General features: G+C 44.6%; 1 protein-coding gene across 1 annotated transcript in view; it reads left to right on the forward strand.

The window, feature by feature from the left end:
- Positions 1-16,290: 16,290 nt before the first annotated feature.
- The window catches only part of BACE2 (beta-secretase 2), a 55,144-nt gene continuing 53,152 nt past the window's right edge, over positions 16,291-18,282 (forward strand). The window contains exon 1 of the mRNA XM_072846880.1: positions 16,291-16,744. Within this exon, the coding sequence (XP_072702981.1) occupies positions 16,433-16,744 (312 nt within the window). The 5' untranslated portion in view covers positions 16,291-16,432. The remainder of the gene's footprint in view (positions 16,745-18,282) is intronic.

Below are 18,282 nucleotides of genomic sequence, written 5' to 3' on the forward strand. Positions count from 1 at the left end.
CACCTGGAATAGACTGTGGCTAGCTGTGGGAACCCAGTTCAACAGGGATCTGAAGAAAGAGAGAGGGACTGGCAGAGGGCTACCAGACAGATGAGGGTCCACGAACACAGGACCTGTGATGAGAGGCGGAGGGGAGCTGGGATTCAGTTTTGCAAACAGAGGCTGAGGGGAGATCTCACAGCAGCTTACAACAACTTGAAAGACAGTTACAAAGATGACACAGCCAAACCTTTCTCTGCAGCGCCAGACAATAACACAAGGGACAACACCCAGGAGTTATATTTTGTGAGGTTCAGGTTGAACCACAGGAAATATTTCCTCCGCTGGAGAGTGTGGCACAGCACTGAAACACACTGCCCAGGGAGAGCATGGATTCTCCATCCTCAGAGATTTGCAGGAGGAGTTGGCTGGGCAGAACCACAGCTGACCTAGTGTCAGGAATATTATGACTGCAAGCGGGAGCCTGATCTCTGTAACCTGCAGAAGTCCTTTCCAACCCGATTTTTCCATGATTCTATGATATTTAAGTGATTGTGTCTCTATGTATGCAGAGACATTCATTCAGGTATATTTCAGGGGAACAAAATGCCAGGGGAGAGGAGGAGAGAGGACAAAAGAACTCCACAGTCTCCAAGTTTAGATGGTAACAAGCACAATGTCCTCAGGACCATAGTTTGGACTGAAATGCCTAAAATAGACATAAGGATTTCATGGCTTTTGAATATGTCTGTGCAAGAAGTCAACAAGGAAAATGAGAATCCACTGCTGACACAACAGAATGCCATGTTATGTCTTTTGCCCAGAGAGGCATGCAGACACCCTGAAACAAATATTCCCTTGCTATTGCAGGAAAGTGGGAAACACATGCAAATCTCTTCCTTCCCACCCCTTAATCCCAAATTAGCCCAACTAGACTACCTGCCAATTCCTATAATTCATTGCTAATACAGCCCAGCTGTGAGTCTGCATGAACACTCTTTCAGGGCATGGAAGAAACTATACTTCAGAGAGGCTTTTCTCCTGGAGAACAATTCCTTCCAGAGCTGTTTTGGAAGTGCAGACAATAAAACACCCTGCAGTGCAGGAGACAGAAAATGTCCACATGTTGAGTCCAGCATGCAGACCAGTTTCATCAGTCTACATCCATCTCATAGTTTCAGGTCTGTCTACATCTTTCAGACGACCACAGGACAGATGTTCCCCAGGCCAACAAATCTGTCTGGTTCAGCATAGCAGCACCCACACATACTGGTTGAGGTTCAAAAGCTCTATAACTGTGTTCTGCAATCTGACATTCAAACTAAAGAATTCCCCTAGATGGGCTGAACTACTTCTGCATCTAGGCAGTCTCCTGAGGTGTCAAGGAAGCAGCAGTAAATTGGCTATCAGAACCCCTGAACTAGGCCCACTGGGTTAATAACATATTGAAAGTGGCCACAGGCTGGTCTCACCTTCCAGGATAATGAGCATCATGACTCTCACCTAGTGAGAAATCTCCTGACTGGAGATTTCCCTGGAGGAGCCCTTTTGACTCCTCTATCTGTCCCTTCCTCCCCCCATAAAAAGCCCAGGGCAGCTCTATACAATGAAGACCAGGATCCCTCAGGCTTCCCTTACCTGAAGCATATCCTTTCCCTTTCTGAGAAGCACTATTAGTCTCCCCGCTCTATGCTGGTTCCTATAAGCCAGACAAGAAATCAAATGCTTGGCCTAAATCCCTGCAGCTGTGCATCACTGAATTGCACAGGGGAGCCAGCCATCCTTCCAGGTCTTTAAAGAGCCTGCGAGCTTTATTACAGGTCTCCAAGCTTCACACTTCTGAACCAGAGGCGTAAACCCACTCCAGACTTAGCTACAGCTAAGAGCATTTTAAGAGATCTTTATCCTCTCAGGCATGCCTCCACATAAAACGGTTTCTCATAACTCTCTCCCAGTTTCCTCAGTTTGTACATGATGGGGCCTTTCCCCCAGTAATTGGGGGAAATCATACAAATCATACAAATCCAGCTTCTTCAGTGATTTTCCAACAGAAATACTCCTCTCCCCCGCTGTCCCTCCTATTACAAAGGCCTACCAAAGGAAGTGATCCTTCCACATCTCCCCACCTCTGATAGGAATGAGAGGTATTTGCATTCAGTACTGTCAAACTCTGATTGTGATGGCAAATGACAAATCACCTGTCCCCCAAATCAAGAAGATGGATTTAAAAATCATAATATGATTTTTTTTAAATTTTAAAAGTTTTAGAAGACTTCATACAACAACCACATTCTGGTTTATGAACCTTTCAGACATAGTGACATCAAATGTTCTTTCCTGTAGATATGTAAAGGATAGAAAAATGGGGTTTTTTTAGTGAAAGGGGATACTTGCACCAAAAGTATCTGTCTGCAGGAGCTGAGTGTTACATCAAATACAGAAAGACTAGAGATGAAATCAGGACCCTAAATAATACAGTGAATTCCCAAACCAGAAGTATTTTACTTCAACTTCTACAGTTGGGTTCTGCCTCCAGGCTTCCAGGCACCCATGAAGCACAGTTTTGTAGTCTTTTTCTTTCTCCTTGCAGTCTCCTTTCTTTCTCCTTTTCTTTCTCCATTCAGCACTTCTGAAATCTGTGGCCAACTGTATTTGGCACATGGCATGAAAATGCATCAGATGATAGATAAAAAAAGGCCAAGAAACTGTCTGCAGCCCAAGGTGTTACATGTAGCTGGGCCTTGAACCCTCTCCAAAGTTTTCCTCTCCCTTCCGCAGTTGGATTGCCCAATGCAATATTTTTTCAGGCACTGAAGAAGATGCTTGTGAGTTCTTATATCTTTGATCCCTTTCAAATGAAGTCTTCTTATATTTTTGTCTTTCTGGGAAATATAATCCTAAAATTACCCTAGTTCTGAGCAGAAACAGAATAATGACAAATCTGGAAATAAAAGGCCCATACCCCCTGTAACTGTTTCCAATATGACACTTGGAGGAAGATTATATAAAGAAACAAACAACAACAAAAACATAAAAACATCAGGCAAGCTCAATACCTCCCAGGGTAGTATAGCCCCGTAAAGAAAACAAGCAATGCTGATCCATGAGAGACAGTATGCTTGGGATTAAGTAGCAAAACACAGAAACTCCTTTTAAGAAGAGATTTAAACTATGGAAACAAACAAGAAATGAAAGGGGTTAATGAAAAAGTTCCAAAGGACAAGATGAGAAAAGCATGATGTAGAAAAAGCAAGGAATGAGAAAAGTGTGCTAAAAAGAAAAATTTGAATTGGCAGGCAGTGAGGGAGCTGAGAAGAATAAACAGAACAGCCATAATAAGGATAAGGTAAGAATATTAGACTAACAATAGGTAGTCTTCAGAAAAGATGGGGATCATGAGGAACAGAGTAAAGTGAAAAATCAGTCTGATCTGCATGAGCTTTAAGAGCCTGCAGAGGGTAGGTAGGGAAATGAAGAAATAGGTATAGATAATATGGTTGATGTTGAGGCACAAAACAAGAGATACACGGAAGGGCTTGTCCACTGAACCAAAATTAAGCATTGCAGTGAACTGTGCTTAAAAATATACATGCTTCTTTTGATAGTGTGGGAGACAAGGGTCCGGAGCAGAGCACCACTGGTTTTTAAAAAGGTATTTTCCTGGCAATAACAACAAAAATGACACAAACATTGCTAGTGAGAAAAGAAAGATGAATAGTGAGAATCAGAGGGGAAGAAAAGAATTTCTGTTTTTGTTATCTTTAAAGCAACTGCATCTCTCCAAGAGGGAGATAAGGGAGGTAGAAACAGAATTATTGATGAGTACGTGAGCAGACAAGAAAGAAGGAACATACCTGGGTGCTATGAGCATACCAATATCACTGGCCAGGAGCAAAAGTGCTGCTGATAGGGTAAATATAAAGATAACATAGAGACCCTGGGCACATTGCTAAGAGAAGCGCCTCAAAACTGCTAAAAACATGAGCAGAGTCAGTCAGTCAGGTTGGAAGAATGGTGAACTGAAACTCCAGTACCACGTACCACGTACCAGAATTGAAACTCCAGTACCAATGATGAAGAAGAAGGAAACAAACTGCGGTGTCAAACACAGCGCGGGTGATTTGATTCCTGAGCAAAGCAAGGATGTCTCGTAGTAGGATGACATGGAGTAAGAGCATTGAAGGGCAAAGTGCTACAAAGTGGCTCATCCCTTAATGCTTGAGGATTATCATTAAGGTTACATTTCTTTCCTGAAGAATCTCTTTCTAATGCGGTGTGTTCCTAACTTGATGAATCGCACTAACTTGTGCCTGGGGTTTCTCTTCCCAGAAGGGGCAAAGCAGTCTTACAGCACGGTGAAGGAACAAAGTCAGAGGTGCAGAGAAGTATAGCACCACCATTTTTCTCTGCTACAATAGGTATACCATCACTGCCCACTCAAGAAAATGGCTATTGTGACCTTACACACTTCACCTGTAGCACAAACAGCTCTAGGGAAGACTTCAAAAACAGGAGAATGGAAGTGCTGCGTGACTACAGCCAAAATAATTTACAGGGCAAGGATGAGAACAAGACGTAAACACTCCTCTAGTCTGTTGTCCGTAGAATAGAAAGATGCTTTAGAAAGCAATGTTAGTGCTTTTACAAAAAAATGTTGATGCCAGCTCATATGGTAGGAAACCATTTTAAGCTTACAAAGAAATATATGGAGAAAGAGGAATCAGAGCTCAGGAAAAGAAGGCACTGATAAACTCACTGTGAGACTGAAGAAAGCATAAGACAAAAACACTGATCAAATGAACTTGAAAGAGTTAAAGTAAGAGTTAAAGTCTTAGAGAAATAATCCATGTAGATGAACAAAAATAATAGGTAAGTGCATCATAGGTACCTTGATAGTTTCCGTAGTAACATACCTCAATCTTAAATTGACCTATAGGGCCCCTGGACAATGTTCAGCAGTCACTCAGGAGTGGTTGCTCTTTAGTCATTAGTGAATTCCAGTATGGCAATACTTGTAAGAGTCAAAACTGTACAGAAGAGACACTCCACTATAATCCCATGTTTTCACTGACTCAGATCTCCCCAGGGGGAAAAAACTTACAGGATCATTTCATGTTCCTAAGTACAAAGGGAGCTTCCTCCCTGCTCCCCCCGCTAAAACTTGAGAATTATTCTTTGAACTACAGGGGTTTGCAAAGAGGGTGTGTGTACATAGATAAACATGGTCATGTGTATACTAGAACTCCTTCAAAAGAACATTAAGGAAGCATAGTCAAGCACTAAGTTAAAGTCAGAATTAAAGCTGTCGGTATAGTTTTCCCTCAGGCTCCCTCCCTTTTTACTAATTATTATTTAGCATCGTTATCACATTCATATTTATTCTGCAGGACCTCTTCCTCATTGAGCGCACAAGGTGGGCAGCAATCACTAAATGGACAGCTATTCAAAATTACCTTTTATCCTCACTATTCAGTGCGTGCTCCATGAGTTAATTATCACATCACCCGAATCCTGCCTTTGAGCTTTTCTATGATGCCCTTATTGTAGCATACTAGTTCTTCACAAACAGTAATGTAAATGTAAATACATTTTCACCAAAATCCTCATGTGACTAACTGGTATTATACCTTACTGACTAACTGGTATTATACCTTACCACTTGAAGAGCTTAAACAAAAAGTCATTTAATACTCTATACCACTTAATATGTATGCCCACAGTGTCCTAGGAAAAGTCATCCTGAAGACCAGATTCACTGTCCATCCGGACAGCAAGCCTGGAAGAACAAACCTAGGCATGGCCAGAGCGTACCTCCATATCGCACAGAAAACCACTCGGGGGTTAGGACCCTCTGAAGCAGACTGTTTTAAATAGGACCTTATATTTGGAACTGCGAGGGACTACTGAGCAATTTCACTGGAGTTTTTCACAACAGGGATACCAAAAAGAGATATTATAATATTCCAAGGACAAGAAGTCAAGGACATTTTAGGAGAGGCAGTGTGTTGGAGGGGGTGTATCTCTCTCTCTCTAATTAGAAAGACCTGCTCTATGAGACTTCATCTGTCTCAGGTTGATGCGAGGACCCTAGGACTACCTACACAACAGAACCCTTCTTTCAGACACTTCCCTTTGGTATTCACAGAACCACACAAACCTGGCAACACTGATCTGCAGGGACAGGTAAGGAGGAAATGGTCTCCATGCATTCTTCTTCCTCCCCACTTCTATTATGAAGAGGAAGTACTGCCTAAATTTTACAGCTGAAACTGGGAGTCAGAGGCTGTATGCAGCAGCATACAAGGGCACTACAGTAGCACACTAGTATGAATAATAACTTGCACACCCTCAGAATCATTATAAGGCTGGCATGTGCACATCACCCATTACCACAGCAATGATGAGAGCATCGATTTCTGTATCACCATGTAATGATGCTGCAAGGTACCAATTTGGTCTATACTTTTTCTGGCAGTTATCCTGCAATTCTTTTGGAAGAAGAATAATGCAAGATGAAATTTAACTTTTATATAGTTTTCCTAAAGCTGCTTCGCTCTTATATGGGGCTTTTAACTGGGAAGAAAAGGGAGTATGGAGGGAGAAGATACGTCAGATTATCCCTCACATCCAGACGCATCTACAGCAAAGAGTGGAGAGAACATTCCTCAAGACAGGTAATGAGATTCTTCAGCAAGGAAAGAACAGTACAAGTCTCCCCTTCCGCACATGCTTCACTCTTGGAAAAATTGGTGTTGTAAGTTTAAAACCCTCCTTTTGGCTTGCGTGAGCTGCATTTCCTCAGCAGATTATCCCTGATCTCACTGCCCTTGGCAGCATTAGAGGGGTCACATTTTTACACGGCTGAACTACTTGAACAATTTCTTCAAAGTATGAAATAAAAACGTTCTTTCCTTCAAAGCAGCCATGCATGCTTTCTTCTTTATTCTGTTTGTTCAGTTTTTCTTTTTAAGTCAATAACACTTTATACCTTGTATTCATTGCAAGAAAAACAAATTCTACTCTATTACTAGTATCTACATTCTGTTTACAGCATCAGCTGCTGAAAATTAAGTATTTCACATGTGTCTTAAATTCCCTTCTAAGATTTAAGTGCAACCCCTAAATTATTTTCTCCCCAGCAAAAGTTCTAATTATATTTGGCAGGAATGGAGTAGGGAGTGACATCTCTGATTATCTTCTGCCAAGCCTCAAAGAGCTGCTGTGTCCTCTTTCCCAGCTCCCAGGAGAGAACCAGTACAGTAAACACCATCTTCGTACTACATGTAACAGCAGCAGACGCATTTGCAAAGGTCACCTAGCAGAAGGCATTCCTGCCAACTTTCCTTCAAATCCAAATGGTTATTATGAACTATTTAAAGCAGAGTCTGCTTACACATGGTGACATGAACCCAAACTGCATGTTATAGCTCTTTTTTGTTATAAATGGATAAGATTTACCCAGGTGTTAACAGAGTACAGGAGATGGATAAGGATATTGCTAGTATAAGGTAACTGAAAACTTACTCAGTCCTTTTATATGGTCAAAATATGGCACTTCAGCCTATATGAGACCCTAGAAAGATGAAACAGCCATTCTTGAATGCTTTTTCTCTTTGAAACATGTATTCTCATACAAGTCTAATAAAGAAGATTACCTCCAACATTGAGTCAACTTCTATTTCTTTTTTTTGTTTGTTTCCTAGGCAGACTAATAGGATTATCAGTACTATATCCTGAAATTCATATTCAAAAGCAATAGCAGCCGAACCTTTGCCATGGAGACCAGAGTACCGTGAAGGTTTTTTTGTGTGGTTCTTCAGAAGGTATTAAAATGCAGTCAATAAACTCATCCAGCAGAGAGAGACTATGAAGGAAAAAGCAATGACATGCCTGTAAGAATCCAGAAGGTCTAGTTGCTCTCAAAAAAAAGACAGAACAGATTCCTTTATAGGAAATCTTAATTAGTTAACAAACCACTTCATCTGAGGCATATTGGATTCATGCACTCATATCCTCATTTGGTAGGAAGTGCTTTAAAGATGGGCTCTTCTGCTCTGTGCCCATAGCCTGTTCCTGTCGTTCCAACATACTTACCTTTTTTTCCCCTCCAAGTCATGCCACTGTGCAGGTCCATTCGTCTTTGCGCAGCTCTTCTCTCCACACCCCTGTGCATGCCAAGTCCTGCTCCATTTCAGTGTGGAAGCTGTCTTGTCCTCCTGTACTCTCCTGAGAGGTCTATTGTTGCTTCTGCAATCTCTGTCCCTGTATCCAGCACTGCAGTGCCCAGGAGCAGTAACTCCAAAGAAAGTCTTACTGAGCCCCACACCAGGACCAAACAGTGCTCTCCAGCTTGAAGGTGAAGACCAACAAAGAGATGGAATGTGTTCCTTGTGAAAGGGGCCCTTGGAAGAAATTAGCTGCTAGATGGGTTGCCACTGAGCACGTGTAAACTGATTTTTTATAGGATAATAACTATGACTATGTTCAGATTTGTTGTTATGAAAACAATAGAAGAAATATACTTCACAGATAGGCAACTTTCCTTTGAGTCTTTTTTCCTAGTACCTGGACATTCCAGATCTGCTTCTCACACAGAAATACCCTCAAATGGACTGGGTTTTTTTTAAGCTGCAGAAGAATATGCTTTTGTCCAGTGCGTTTCTCAGAAAGGCCAGGAACAAACTTGCAGAAAATAGGATGAGTCTCTGGCAGACCTGCAGCCCAAAAAACTTCAGCCTCTGAGTTTAGCAAAGTTATAAGCTTCTCTAATTTGAGGTTCTGGGCATTATCAACCAGAAGTCATGCAACCAGCTCAAAGTAATGTATTTCTGATGCCCAACATAAGAAATAGTATAAACTATGAAGAAGGAAAGAAAAATTGAAGTAAAACAGCTAGACCTTGCCCTTATGAGCAGCAAATCAATCTAGTTTACTTCAGCGGGCTCTACAATTACAAATAAGGGAAGAATCACGTAAAGTTTTTTAAGATCTGTTTTCAGACTTCTGCCTCTTTTGGCTGGCTGCCTGCGAGAGTCTGCATCTCTGAAACAGCCTCCCTGATGCATTGTTTCCTGAAAACAAAGAATACGAAAAGGCAAGCATAATTATTCACATTGTTGGATACTTGAAACAAACGGCAGGAGACATAAATTATGAGAAGACCTATAAGCCTGTATCTGATGAGGAATAATGAACTATTGTAAAGACAGAGAAAAATTAAAGTGCAAAGGCATGTAACATTTTACAGATTAATAATGTAATCAAACTTTCTCAGATCACAGATCGTTCTCATTTTTTTAGAAAGGAATCAGAGTGTTTTGCCTTAGGGCATATTTTATCTGGACTATTTCATCTACTGTCATTACCAGGCAACTGTAGAATAACAGTCCTTTTACTAATTGACTTATTTAACCTTAAAGCACCTAAACAATTTTTTAGCTCTATCCTGCAGGAAGTCCAACATTCACAGCTGAAAACAGTTCATTATCAGTTTCTTAAAGTATGTGTGAGTTTTAAGTAGCATTTGGGGCTTATCATTACCACAAACACTCAAAAGGCTAAATATACCCTGGTACATCATGAACTAGCATTACAGTTGCCACTGGAGTCCATTCTGTAAAACACAATTCCATTTCACCTTTCTCTAGCCCCAGTAAAGCATTTCAGGGGTCTCCAGAGGCCCAGAAGGATAACAACAAGACCTTATTTTACAAAGCTGATAGCTGCAAACCTCTCTTAAATGCACTAGGTTTTCCCCATGGCTTAGAAGCCAAGAATATTTCAGCGCTTGTGGACTACTTTGCTAGCAACATATTCATTTTTCATGCACATGTTTATCTTTATGTGCATGAACAGAAGAACTTCAATCTTTCTAAGAATTTTGGAAAAACAGAGCTCAAGTTTTGGGGTTTTTTTATTAGAAAGAAATGGGATATAGAATAGGTTATTTAGATCAAGGTCACTGGGACCAGTGTAATAATTTTGTTTCCAGTGGGATGAAGACTTGACTCACATCCCTGTTACTATTTTGGACCAAAAAAAGGCAAAATTTATAAACAAAGTAGCATTTCAAGACTAAAAAGCCAAAAATAAAAAATAAACAGCTCATTGTCAGGCTGCAAATAATCTTTTATCAAAACAAAAATATTTTTTTAAAATCCTTAATTAATCCTACTAAATACATGTACTTAGGTTGTCATTCCAAATTCTCCTTCATCCAAGTGTCACTCAGACACTTGGTCTGAAGTCTGTGGTTCACGCTCAGTCTTCAGCATTTGGGATTTTATTTACTACAGCAGCATATCTAAACTAGAATCCAGAAATTTACTGGTCCAGGAGGAGAGAAAAGGAAGGAAGGAAGCTCTATGTCTAGCTGGCAGTCACTGAGTTGAGGAACACAAGTTAAGGAAACCCAAGTAGGGATCTTTATAGATTATGGCAAAACATACATGCTGCATCCAGTCTTCAGAGGCTCTGCCACAGTCAGCATCAGGGTGATAAAGGTGGACAAAAAACAAAAAAAAAAGCAAGTTATAAAGATAAAGACAGGCTGCAGGAACTAATTTTGCTGTGCATGAGATCCTTTATTTCTTGAACTTCCTAGGCTGAAGTGGTTATGCAGACTACCACAAAGAAAATGAAGACAGCCAGCAACTTCCCAACTTAAGGTTGGCTGTTCAGACAACATGGTCCATCACAAAATTTCTCAGTCTCTCCAAGAATGGGCATAAATACAGACTTACAGCTCTATTAAATGACAAACTTATTTAAAAAACATTTCTGATTGCAGCTTTAAAGTGGGGTGCAGCCAGGAGCATGCCTGTAATCTCCTCGTTGAATGCCTGGCACACAGGTAGATTGGAACAAAACCATACTCCATGCATTTACCTCCCCAAAGTGACTAATACCTAGACATCCAGGAGGACTCTCTATCCCATGTCCTTCACTTCCCAGTAAACATTGTGGAGGTCTAAGCACTTCTGAAAAGTCTTGACCAAGCGGACTAGTTTCCTGAACATCCACTAACAAGCAATTCCTACTACTCTTACTATAAACAATAAATGAATAGTCTACCAGTGCTGGGCAAGTGGATTGCAGCCCTGCACGTCTATGAAAGTATCTGAGTAACCTCAGCAGTATGTGCCAACTCTCAATGTGTTGTTTTTAAAGTGCTGTTATAGTTCACTGCATGTTTAATTTTTCATAGTTTATAAATTTATAACCATTGCTGTTTGTGGTGTAGGAAGGTCTAGAATCAGAAGGTCAATATTGGATCATTTTAAGGTCTAACCCACAAATTATTTGTTCCATGGTGCCAGCTAGAAAGTAGAGTTGAGGAAGCCTACAGAGCTTTCTGAGGAAAAATAACACTTTTCTGAGAGTGGTCAATACATTCATCAAGAATTCTGCAGGCTGCCTCAGATGTAGAGCAGAAGCTCAAACGGCCACTCTCCCAGATAGCAATGAGCTACACCAGGCCCAACACTAGCAAGATTCAAACAAAAGGTCATAAAAACCAGACAAAACAAACACAATCCCAAAAGTATTGACAGTACCGTAGCATCAGGATGTCCATGACCCTAATCTTGACTTCTGTTCTGTGCTGCCCTTTGAGCCTACGGGGCCTGAGTGAGCCTTACTTTGAGCCACTTGGACCTGCAGCTGTGTTTCTGCCTCCCCTTCCTTTGCTCCCACTCCTTTCCACAAAGGAGGGATGGTGGCTTCTGCACAGCCCCTCTGTTCCAGCACTGGGACAAGCAGAAAACAAGCTGGGGTTTGCATCTCTTCCCTTTGATTGGTGATACACCACTTCGTCAGAGAAAAAGCGATGAGGTCGGACAGAGGGGAAGGTGTTGTGTATGTGAACTTGAAGACCCAGGGGAGAAAGAAAACATTTTGGGGCATGGAGATTTCTATAGGAGAAAGGGCCTCATGCTCCAAATGGAGAGAAGCTCACATCCTGTGAAATCTTGCTGGGGTGGAGGACCTTGCTCCAGGGAAGAAGATGCAAAATAGGGACCTCAGCACCCAACTGGGTGACAACCTCTACCACAAAACAAAGTCTTGGGATGACTTTTGAGATCAGCTCAGCCAGGCTCCACCACTGATTACATGCCTTCAGCAGCAACTAAGGATGATGTTTTGCTTGTTTTTTAATGGAACTTTGTCAGAAGACAGCTGGATTGTCAACATCTTACATGTTCAACTGTAGCCAAAGGGATATATCATCGTTCAGAAAACTAATTGCACAGACAGTGATCAAAGAAGGCACCCCTACCCATAGATTCTCTACCCACAGTTAAGAGATGAAGGGCACTAAACATCTGCACCTACATCCCCAACCACATATTCTCCAGCCACAAGATTCATTTTGGATGAGCTCTATACACAGTGCATACACTCAGTCCTTAAGCAAGCCCCAGAACTGTCCTTGCCCTCACTTTGGCACAGGAGATGTTACTAGAGCCCTAGCAGTACCACTGGCATAGCTCTCCTGGGTGGCACATCTCTCATCCCATGGGGCAGCTGGTTTGTTCGTTGCCTTCAAAGACATACCGCCTTGGCAGACACGCAACAGAGCCAAATCTTGTAGCCTCTGCTGCCACTTGATTGTTTACTGTTCTGTCATTTATCAGCAGCATTTCACTGGATTAGGCCCAAAACATGAAAGCACTGATTGCAAGATGACCACAGACAGAGAAGACCATTTCCCAGTCAGGTCCAGGAAGAAAAAAAATCTCCCCTCTCCTAAGGCTACCGCATTCTGCAAATTAACCATTTGTACACTGCAGGTCCAGCTGGGTTTCTTTCAGTACTAGTGTGCAATTAGCAGTAAAGAGCAATCAGTCTTCTTAAAAGTGAAGTATTGATTATGCTAGCAGTAGGAACACAGAAAATAGACAAAGCAATTTTAGAACAGAAGTCTTTATTTTGCATCCATCTGCCCTTATCGTTGCATAACGACAGCACAGGTCAGCCCGACTTCTTCAGACGCACAGCAGAGAACCGCTTCAGTCTCAGCAGTCCCCTAACAGCTTCCCCTTTTGGAAGGAGAGGATCTCTTTTTAGCCATCCAGAGTTCCTCTGCTCGGATCAGTTCCAGCACTTCCTCTGCATCTTCAGCCACCTTCTCCATTCCTTCTTGTTTTCTCAACAGTCCTGATTTAACATCTCTGTGTAGCAACTGTCCTTCTGACTTAGTTAATATACCTTGTCCATAACACAGAGCAGTTGCATTTTTATGATGCGCTGTATTCTGTAAATCCTGGTGGAAGGTTATGTTATAGAGGCGTACGTTAATTCACTGTCAAGTGGCTCAAGCTTTAAAGCACCACAATACCATCAACTTAAATTAATGCAGAGTTGTATCAAAGTCAAGATATACCTGCAAATTTATATGTGGACAAAGGACTTTTTAAAGGCCTATTCACAGGGGCTGATATTTAATTTTTTTTTAATTATTTACTCAAAGAATACATATTTGGAATAACAAAAATACAGAAAACAAGATTCTCCAAATATTCTAGAAAACAAGCAGTACAGACACTAAAACTTGTGTCTATTTCTAGCATTTCATTTATTTTCTGTATGTGATACACAAAGAAATAAATGTGCACATTGACTGTAGTGGCATTCATTGCATACAGATGATTTCCCCTCCGAGGAGTGTTTTGGTTGTAGTTCCGTTCAGCTCTCTGGGAGGACTTTATAATGTCTTCTTTCAAAAGCAGTTGTTTACACTGCTCTTTTAAGGCCCATTCCTGCCATTGCTCATAAATGCATTGGGACTACTCACCTGCACATGGCACAGTCTAAGCCTTATCAGATACTTAGGTAAATAAAGGAGCCGACGAGGCAAGGCAGAAACCTCACAACATGCTATTGCATGAACACGAGCCCTGCTGTGATGATGTGATGGGAGGACAGAAAGGTTACGCATACACCATTTCACATGCAGCAGCTGTCTGATATGCATTTACTAAAAGACTTATCTAGGACTGTGGAAAACAGGACAAGAAGAACTTTTAACAAACAGGATGAAAAAAGACAAGTTTTCTCTTGAACACTTGAAGGCTATGCTATATCTGCTATACTTCGAAAACTATACACTTCTTTTGACTGGGATTGCTTTACCCAGAAGCATGGTAACGTATCTTAGCAACAGTGGCAAGGGGGAAGACTTACTGTACTGTAAAAGAATTAAAACAAAATGTATATAGCTGCTGACTGTTATAAATACATCCCCTACCACTCTGAGGGGGTGTTCAATTATACTCCTGATTACTTTTCACATTTCCTTTTTCAAAGGGGCAGGGGCATTTCTCCAGTTTTCAGCTCACCCGTGAAGAGCCCTAAGCATTTTAATTCCTCTTCAGCTCTGACTAGACAGGCCTTACAGTATAACCTGTCACTATCCCAGCTACATTAGAAAAAGCCATTACTGTAGCACCCTGGAGATAACCTCTTTGTGTGAGCCAGGCTGCCACTCCCTCAGGTGTTGAGCTGCCATCAGCCTACAGCAGCATTTTCCAGCTCTGTCTAGAGCAGGTGAGACTAGACATACCCGGACTGCAATATTTCACATTCCTACTTGTCAGGCAAATAGAAAGCTTCCTGCAGAGGGGGAAGTTTGCACAAGCTCACCTTTTACTAAGATGCGTAGTTTCCCACAAGTAAAATAACCTCCTGAGCGCAAGCTTCATCCATGCCCTCTACCCAAGTCCCCAGCCAGGCCAAGCCCTTTGCAAGCTTCCCACCTCCCGCAAAGCGAGGTTAAGAGCACTACAGCGCTTTCCTCCGCCTACAGAGAGCTCTGTGGGCAGCAGGGACAGGGACTGCATCCACCTCCTGCTGTGGATACAGGGGAAAGCGCTCAACTGCACTGGGGACACTGACCCAATCAACGGGAGGCACTACGAAGTGAGAGCAAGGGCTCCGGATTTTAAGTGACCGAGAGCCCTAATACTGAAACCATCAGTGAAAAAAGTGAAAACACCTTTTTTCTTCAGCAAGGGCAGGTGGACTCCAATTTTCTTTTTAAGGATTATCCTCTGCAAGCAGCTCTGGCAATGGCTACGGATAACAGCCTCACCTGGGTACCCTTCCAGCAAATAGTTTGCTCGGCCTTCCTGGGAATGAACACTACCGCTGTCCACCTCTTAGTGAAACTTCATTTAATACCTGTGAAACACTTGGAAATTTTGCAGGCGATTATTCCCTCTCAGGGAAGGGAGGGAGAAAGCCCTTGCTGTTTACTATAGCAGGGGAGGGATCTCAGTCCACGCAGCTTGGAGCAGATTTACACACAAGGTCGGACCAGGTGGTTGCCTAGGACAGCAAATTGGTCAGGGGATATTGAGAGTGTGCACAACTTAGGCTGGATATTTTTCAACTTTATCTACTATAGAGGATGGGGGGGAAGGGTCAGAAACAAACAGAAAGTGACTCTGCTTAGACTTGCCCAGTGTTATTTTTCAAGGCTTTTGGACTATCTGCTCCATCCAACGATCTGTCTGGCACTGTCATTACTCCAGAGGTGTAGAGACTAATTCCGTCCTAAGTGTTCCCATCTTTCGAAAGGCCGCACCTGAGTGCTGTTATTAATTCTCTGCATGATGAAGACATTTAAAGCCTCGCAGGCTTTCTCACAAGTGGACGTCTTTCATGCCTCTCTCTTATTAGTACAGCAGATGAATTTCCACACACACACGCATACACATGCCCGCTCCTCACACCAGCCGCCGCCGCTGTGAAACGCGGCTGCCGTCACCTGCGCCACAGGCACACACTGCCACGGACACCCGTGCGGGAGACAGCCGCATCCCCGAGCGGCCCCACACCCGGCTCCGCACTCGCACTCCCACTCCCACTCCCACCACCTCCTCCTCCTCCTCCTCCTCCACCTCCTTCTCCGCCCCCTGGCCGGCCACTGCCTCCGCTCCCGCGGGATCTTGAGGCGAGCGGCGCCCCAGGGGGGCTGCCAGAGCCCGGACCCCCGGCGGTGAGGGTCGAGCCGCCGCCACACCGGGAGGGACCGGAGCCTCAGTCGCCCCCAGCGCGGATCCCCGCTCGCCCGCCCCGCCGCTCTCCCTTTAAGGCTTTCGGAAACTTTTCTCCCCACCGTGCCATCACACTCCGTTAGCTGGGCTACGGGCCGGGCTGAGCCGAGCCGGCAAGTTTCTCCCGCGGGCGCCGGGCCGGAGCAACTTTCCCGCACGGCCCCCGGGCAGCCGGAGCCCCGGCTGCCCGGGGGCCGTACGAGAGAAACGCGAGGAGGAGCTCGGTTCGGGGGAGGGGGAGATGAAGCCGGGGCGTGGGGAAGCCGCTCCCTTCCTCCTCCTCCTCCTCCTCCTCCCCCCCCCGGCTGCTCCAGCCTGGCAGCCAGGCGGCCGCTGCCTCCGGCCGGAGCCGCTGCAGTTGGGAAGCGCCCCGCGGCCCCCGCGCTGCCGCCGGGATGGGGACGCCGCTGGCGGCTCCCGGCCTCCTGCTCCTCCTGGCCGGCACCGCGGGGCTCTGCCGGGCTTTCTTCTCCCTCCCGCTCCGTGTGTCCCACCCGGCCGCCCCCAGCGGGTCGCCGCCCGCCCCGGTGGTGTTGCGGCCGGGGAGCGGCAGCCGGCAGCAGGATCCCGTCGCTGGCGGGGACGGCTTGGCCTTGGCCTCGGATCCCGCGGGCACCCTCAACTTTTTAGCCATGGTGGAGAATCTGCAGGGGGACTCCGGCCGCGGCTACTACCTGGAGATGCTGATCGGGACCCCGCCGCAGGCGGTAGGAGGGGGATGGGGGGGGGGCAAACTTCTCCTCGGTGGGCGGGAGTCTGCCGCCCCCCAGCCCGAACGCAACTTTCTCCCGGTGCTCAGTGCTGGCGCCTCCCCCCACCCCCCGAAAGACCGGTGCCGGTGCCCGGCGCGGGGGAGCGGCGGCGGCAGCAGCGAGTTTCCGCGGGCCGGGCGGGAGGCGCGTCCCCGCCCGCCCTCCCGGGGCCCCGGCGGCGTCGCCGGGCGCAGCGGCGCGGGGGAGGCGGCGGGGCGGTGCGGTGCGGTGCGGGGAGCGGCGACGGGCAGCGGCTGCCTGCGAGAGGCTGCCCTGCCCCGGCCCGGTGACTGCTCGGGAAATCCTGCGGGGCTGGTCCCCGGTTTCAGGCTGTCTCACGGCGTTTTGACTCGAAGCGAGTTGTTCTGTCAGTCGAAATAGCTGTGTGTTAGAGTCGGAGGGTGCGTTTTTATTCTTTTATTTTTTAAGCTGCTTTGCGTTGTGATTGGGTGCTTTGATCGATCCTCTCGGTGCCCCCGGGAGAATCACTCGAAATCTTCCTGCTGAACTAAGTGATGGCTAGGCAAAACCAGCCCCTTCTTTCGGGAATTCATGTGTTACTCATTAATAACACAAAGAACGTGTGTGTTTTGAATATTGTTTTCAAGCCATGTTTCCTTGAATCTCCCCCATCTGCCTTCACCAGCATTGCTGAAGTTTTTTTGCAATGTAGTTGCTCTTTCATCTGTGTCATGAGATCCCAGGAGGAGCAGTGCTGGGCTGCTGGTGGGGATGACTGGTCAGCTGAGTGGGGATTAATTTCCTGAAAACCCTCGGGGCTTTCCCTCAGAACTTCGTGTTTGCTTCGGGAGTTCAGGTCCTTGCGTTCCCAGTGTACTCCAAAAAATCCTTATTCTTCTGAATGCCAAATGAATGCCAAAATGCCTAGCCAACAGGGAGCGTTCAGCTGTTGTTACATTTTTGGACTTCTGTGAGCTTGTGATTTTTCACACCTTGAATGTAAGAGGATCGGTCACATTGTCACTCTAATTGAAATGCATGACAGTAGGATCAATACGTGTATTGAGAAAGGGTGGCGTTGTTTTATGATCAATAGAGTTTAAAAAAAAATAAAGCTAACTAGGTCTGATGTGTGAAGGTGTGGCCCAATAGCCACAGGGGCCGTGAAATAATTTTTCCTCTGTGTTGTGCGCTGCATATTTGACTAGTTCTGTTAGTGTGGAGTTGTATGTGCTTCATTACTCCAGGGAACATTCAATATTGGTTTCTACCAGAATCAAGATACTGGATTTGATTGGACTAATAATCCAATTCACTATGTCTTAAATGAAAAAAATAATTTTAGGTAGAAGAAGTGACTACCAAGCGTATCATCTCCTTACATGTCTAGGGGGATTCTGAAATTGGAAGAAATGGAGAAGGAAAAATATGACAGGCTTTTGATAATGTGACTGGAGGTCTAAGAGGGAGAAATGTGCTGCCCTCAGTGCACCTGGTGGCTTCACTTAGGCTTAACAGCTAGTATTACTTGT

This window comes from Ciconia boyciana, chromosome 1 (assembly GCF_034638445.1).
Source record: "Ciconia boyciana chromosome 1, ASM3463844v1, whole genome shotgun sequence".
NCBI classification, from domain to species: domain Eukaryota; kingdom Metazoa; phylum Chordata; class Aves; order Ciconiiformes; family Ciconiidae; genus Ciconia; species Ciconia boyciana.